General features: G+C 35.2%; 1 protein-coding gene across 1 annotated transcript; it reads right to left on the reverse strand.

Moving 5' to 3' along the window:
• Window positions 1-835: 835 nt before the first annotated feature.
• Window positions 836-5,297, reverse strand: LOC136818409 (fibropellin-1-like). Its single transcript, XM_067074744.1, has 7 exons — window positions 5,230-5,297; window positions 4,916-4,975; window positions 4,391-4,513; window positions 2,843-3,521; window positions 1,921-2,756; window positions 1,563-1,682; window positions 836-1,317 (listed from the first exon to the last, which is right to left on the reverse strand). Exons 2-7 carry the CDS (start codon window positions 4,968-4,970, stop codon window positions 1,169-1,171), a joined length of 1,962 nt encoding a protein of 653 aa, XP_066930845.1. The 5' UTR covers window positions 4,971-4,975; window positions 5,230-5,297; the 3' UTR covers window positions 836-1,168.
• Between the last annotated feature and the right edge of the window lie 805 nt (window positions 5,298-6,102).

The raw sequence follows: 6,102 nt of genomic DNA on the forward strand, positions 1-6,102 counted from the left end.
TTGCATAGCAAAATGTCAGAATTGTGATGGAAATTTAGAAAAACATTTAGAAAAACATTTGGAAAAACAGAAATGAAGTCAATAAAAGTTTTGACCCTTCAAAGCCATTTTTTGACAAAAAACTGGCGCACTTGCATTATGGGCATGAAATCCTTAAAAGTACAAATATTGTTTTGGGGATGGATTTGATCAATTTAATCACGGTTCAATATCTGAATTTCAAGTTCAAAGTTTCTGTATGTTGTGAGCAAGGGGCCAATGTTGTAGGTTTTAAGATGCATTTCGATTTTAACGTACAATTTTGAAAACATTTAGGAACCAATGATCTAATTGTTACAATATTAACTTTGCAGTGAATCCCTGTTCAAAATTTGAGACCAAAAGGACTATTTTATAAAAGAGTTATTGGAGAAAAACCATTTTATAGGGTTTAGGGGTAAATATAGCTAAAAGGCCATTTTTTCACTTACTCGTGAAAAACTGAAAACTGGTTTATACAAAACATCACTGTTAGGGAAGAAAAACATGGACATCGTACTTTCAACACAAAAAGTTTCAGCCTCCAATTCCACCTGTGAAAGAGGGTACCTCTATTTTTGTGGATTTTGAGGGGTATATACTGGTAACCTATTTCTTTTAATTCTGGTAAGCGACGCATTTTGTGAATGGCAGGATAAATCAGTTTCTCTTGCTTAAAAATCAGTGTTGTTCTCAAAAATCAAAAATAAAGTCAATTTTGGTGAGAACTTCATACAAATGGTGAAAACTTACTTTTAAATCTTAATTCTATGCTGTAAGATCAGGACTTGTTCACAAATAATAATCAACGGAAAAATGTTTATTTCATCATGCTTATATTTTATAAAAATTTAGTTTAAAAATTTCATAAAAATGGTTAAAAAAATGGCTAAAATCTTTAAGAATTTGTCACAAAAGTAACAATTTCTCTCGTCCAGCAAAAGTATTTTGTAAAAGTTATAAAACGAGTAACAATAAAAGAACAACAAACTAAAAAGATCCAAAGAGAAAAAGGAATGATTTATCTTATTTTCCTGTCCTGGGGAAGATTTTTTCCGTAAAGAGTGAAAAAAAATCTGAAAAGCTTCAAATTCTAACGAATTATTGAAATTTCATTGTGAATTAAACTAGTCTAAAATATTCACAAAATTTACCAGTAACCACAGAGTTTCTTCTTGATTCGAAGTGATTTATTTTTGCATTGAGCACGCTCGAATTGACAATAGTTGTCATAGATACGGCCGTCGGTTCCCATAATACGGCACCATCCACGCTGGCTGCTGCAGTGGTAATTGCATTCTGGCAAATGAAAGATTTGTCAACTTTATTATGTATATCAGTACTTCGTAAAGTAATTGTTAATACAGCCTGTAAATAGTTGATTTCCAATGATTTTGTAAGAGCAAAGAAAAAGAATTCCAAAGAATTCCGACATTTTCTCAAATAAGATTTTTTAAGAAAAATTTTCAAAAATAAAATTGTTGTATTTTAATTGCAACTTTAATCATCGAAAGGAAATGATCTTTTGATATTTTAAATGTTACCTTTGACACTTGTTTCACAGAATCTTCCTTCATAGCCTTGTTTACACCAACATCTGATGGCGTTTCCATGTTTCAAACATTTTCCACCATTCTGACATGGGTTAGGGTGACATGATGGGACTGTCAAAGTGAAACAAATTGCAATAAATCACTTAAGAGAAATAATTTCGCGAAATTCAACTTTCAACAAGAATTTGTATATCCTTCTAGGAAATAAAACAATTTCCGGGTCTCTTGGTACATAAAATATCAACAGCAAATTCAATGGTTGATAAAAAATGAAGCAAAACTTGTAACTCATTATTTAAAGATGACTTGGAGCAAAAAAATATTGGTAAAAAAATGAAAAAAAACAAACCTTGACAGAATTTTCCGGAGAATCCAGGCTTGCATTGACAAGTAAAAGAAGCAATCCCATCTTTGCAAGTTCCTCCATTAAGACATCTGACGCGCTTGCAATCATCGATGTTGTTTTTACAGAATTTTCCATTGAATCCATTTTTGCATTTGCAAGTGAAAGAAGCAATTCCGTCTTCGCAGGTTCCTCCGTTTAAGCATTTGACACCTCGGCAATCATCGATGTTGTTCTGGCAGAATTTTCCATTGAAGCCACGTTTGCATTGGCAAGTGAAAGAAGCGATTCCGTCTTCGCAGGTTCCTCCGTTTAAGCATTTGACACCTCGGCAATCATCGATGTTGTTTTTACAGAATTTTCCATTGAATCCACGTTTGCATTGACAAGTGAAAGAAGCGATTCCGTCTTCGCAGGTTCCACCGTTTAAGCATTTGACACCTCGGCAATCATCGATGTTGTTTTTACAGAATTTTCCATTGAATCCATTCTTGCATTTGCAAGTGAAAGAAGCGATTCCGTCTTCACAGGTTCCTCCGTTTAAGCATTTGACACCTCGGCAATCATCGATGTTGTTTTGACAGAATTCTCCATTGAATCCGTTCTTGCATTTGCAAGTGAAAGAAGAAATTCCGTCTTCGCAGGTTCCTCCGTTTAAGCATTTGACACCTCGGCAATCATCGATGTTGTTTTTACAGAATTTTCCATTGAATCCATTCTTGCATTTGCAAGTGAAAGAAGCGATTCCGTCTTCGCAGGTTCCTCCGTTTAAGCATTTGACACCTCTTGCAATCATCGATGTTGTTTTTTTACAGAATTTTCCATTGAATCCATTCTTGCATTTGCAAGTGAAAGAAGCGATTCCGTCTTCGCAGGTTCCTCCATTTAAGCATTTGACACCTCGGCAATCATCGATGTTGTTTTTTACAGAATTTTTCCATTGAATCCATTCTTGCATTTGCAAGTGAAAGAAGCGATTCCGTCTTCACAGGTTCCTCCGTTTAAGCATTTGACACCTCGGCAATCATCGATGTTGTTTTTTTTACAGAATTTTCCATTGAATCCATTCTTGCATTTGCAAGTGAAAGAAGCGATTCCGTCTTCGCAGGTTCCTCCGTTTAAGCATTTGACACCTCGGCAATCATCGATGTTGTTTTTACAGAATTTTCCATTGAATCCACGTTTGCATTGACAAGTGAAAGAAGCGATTCCGTCTTTGCAGGTTCCTCCGTTTAAGCATTTGACACCTCGGCAATCATCGATGTTGTTTTTACAGAATTTTCCATTGAATCCACGTTTGCATTGACAAGTGAAAGAAGCGATTCCGTCTTCGCAGGTTCCTCCGTTTAAGCATTTGACACCTTGGCAATCATCGATGTTGTTTTTACAGAATTTTCCATTGAATCCATTCTTGCATTTGCAAGTGAAAGAAGCGATTCCGTCTTCGCAGGTTCCCCCGTTTAAGCATTTGACACCTCGGCAATCATCGATGTTGTTTTTACAGAATTTTCCATTGAATCCGTCCTTGCATTTGCAAGTGAAAGAAGCAATTCCGTCTTCGCAGGTTCCTCTGTTTAAGCATTTGACACCTCGGCAATCATCGTCATCTATTTCAGAAAAAAAAACCCAAAGTATTAAATCATTTAAAAACATTGGCAATAAGGCAAAACATCATGTCTAACACGTTGACTACAGCTGATAATGTTATGATAGAAGAAAGAAAGATAAAAGGTTCTGACTATTTTACTAAAAGATAATATTACTGTTTTATTGGATAAGAGTACAAATTTAGCGCCACGGGGGGGGGTACTAGGGTTGCGAACTGACGGGGGTATGCTGCCCGACCCTCGACAAACGAAAATTTTGTGAATTTTACAACGCTTACCGGGACCAATTTTGACTAAATTTCTATCTTTCTGGGGGTAAAAAGTTGAATTTTTCCTATTTCTTCTACCCTTAGTGGGACTGAAATTTGATTTTCTGTTTTTTCCTACCCTTACCGGGACTTTGGAAATCCAATTATGGTATTGTGAAGGGTGTCAAATACCATACCCTCCATTTGTCTAAGTATCCTCGCGGGGATTTGGAGCTTTCGTTCAGGATTGTGGGAATGATTTTACAGGCCAGAAAAAATGTCAAACTGTCTGATGACCCCTTTGAAAGACTTGCCGTAAGGTTTTAAATTTCTTTGAAAAAAACATAGAAATCCCTTCTTATATTCATCACACTGGCATGCATGGTGACATTCTGACCTATTTATTCTTATTATTAGAGTGCACACAAAGTTAGCAAACTTTCTGCCCACTTCATAATTCACAATAACAATTAGAAACCAGAGCTAAAAACAATTTTTGTGTAAATAAGGAATGACGTAATTGTTTGACATCTGATACATAAACTATAATAATCGTTTTATCTCGTGTGTATCATAGAATTCAAACACTTCACAGCTCATCCATAAATCAAGTTGACTTACTTTTTTCACATCTGCGACCAGAGAACCCCTCTTTGCAGATACATTGGTATCGTCCATATGGTTTATTTTCACATCGGTCAGTGTTTGCAGCAACGCATGGTTTCCTATAGCACCCAAGATAACCTGAAATTTAAGAAAATGTAATGAATTAGTTTATTTTTCGAGTTATCTTATTGTGGAGTTACGTTAGAATACACGATTTTTGTAATTTGAAAATCTTACAAAGTTGTTTCTATGGAAGCTATAACATCTTAGGATCCCTTGGTTGTTGGAAGAAATGTTATTCACTGATTTGACCCCGCTCTCCCAGGTTTTACAATGTTTGACACATTAAATTTTCCTTAGTGATAACAAATATGTTGACAATTGAATATTGCAGATGTTTTAATAATTTTGAAAAATTTCCTTGAATTACCTCCCCAAACCCCCCAAAAAATATCAATGGGACCTAGAAGGTCTTAAGAACATCGAGAGGATTTTTGAAAGAAAAATTGAATAAGATTGAATAACAACAATAAACACTACCTGCGTAAGATTGACCAATGATGTTAACGACCAAAAGAATCGCCAAACTTCTCATGATTGCTGAATAAAAAAGTTGAGAAAATGCTAAATCCTTTTTTGTTTTTGAATTTTCAGAGCCAGAAGATAAGCAGTATACAGTGAAGAGATTCTTCTCATCAACTGGAAAAATCAAATTTTCTAGAGTAATGGAAACTTTATAAGGGATTGCTAGACCTATAAACCTGTCTCTGAAAGAGAATTTGACTTGACAATTATGAAATTCACTTTAAATAATGAAATCAATATTAGATTGAAATAATGTCCAAATCACTTACCTTTCAAGAGAGAATGCTTCTTCTTCGCTTATACTCTATTTATTCCTTTTCTCCACAAGATTCTAGAGATGGGAATGATTTTCAAACTTTCCACCGCTCATATTTATACTCAAGTCTTGACACTAGTTCCCAGGCCCTTTTTTGGGCGAACAAAGTATTTCCTTATGTCCCATAGGAAGACATCAAAATGCAATAATGTCTGATATTAATGGGGCTGTTTGGTTTGCTCGTTAATCTTATTCGTCATATTTCAAATGCAACTTCCTTGTGGTTCGTGATTGTCACGCTAAATACACTCTACCTTTTAAACTTTTGTTACGCTTAAAATGCCTCCTTCAGTCTTGTATTAGCAAGTTTATTTATAAATAAATTGTGATTTCGGTGACAGATAGGGTTATTCATGAATTGTCTATATCCTAACTGACTGAGGACAACAGTAAACCTGCATTGTTGATTCTGCGTGTCCAAAATCCGGGTTGTTCCAAATTGGTTCCGACATAACTCTTTCCCAAAAGATGAAATACATAACCTATGGCTAAGTTGTGTTATGGCAGTGGACGGCTCTACATCCATCGGAGTCTTTTTGGTAATGGGTGAAAAAGTCAGAGCAAAGAAGTATTATATGCAAAATGTCATTCATCAAACGCAGCAATATCGTAGAACAATAAAAAATTACATCTCAAAATATATTTATCAAGAAAGGTTTAGTACTTCATGCGGTTTATGGTTAAGATGATGAATAGTGTCACAGAAAAATTTGCTAAAAAACCGCTTTTACTTTAAACGGATATAACAACTTTCAGTGATTTACGCCCCCCCCTCCGGACAAAGTGACTTTTGGCTTTTGGCCCCCAAATTACATATATCCTCCAC

The sequence above is a fragment of the Clytia hemisphaerica genome, unplaced genomic scaffold (genome assembly GCF_902728285.1).
Source record: "Clytia hemisphaerica strain Z4C2 unplaced genomic scaffold, Clytia hemisphaerica genome assembly, whole genome shotgun sequence".
In the NCBI taxonomy this organism is placed as follows: domain Eukaryota; kingdom Metazoa; phylum Cnidaria; class Hydrozoa; order Leptothecata; family Clytiidae; genus Clytia; species Clytia hemisphaerica.

Bases quoted from the DNA above. Each gene is read 5' to 3' on its own strand.
- LOC136818409 (XM_067074744.1), bottom strand. From the start codon at position 4,970: ATGAGAAGTTTGGCGATTCTTTTGGTCGTTAACATCATTGGTCAATCT. The intron at 3,522-4,390 runs GTAAGTCAACTT...TTTCTGAAATAG, and splicing joins TGGTCGCAGATGTGAAAAAA to ATGACGATGATTGCCGAGGT. The intron at 1,683-1,920 runs GTTTGTTTTTTT...TCACTTTGACAG, and splicing joins CTCCGGAAAATTCTGTCAAG to TCCCATCATGTCACCCTAAC.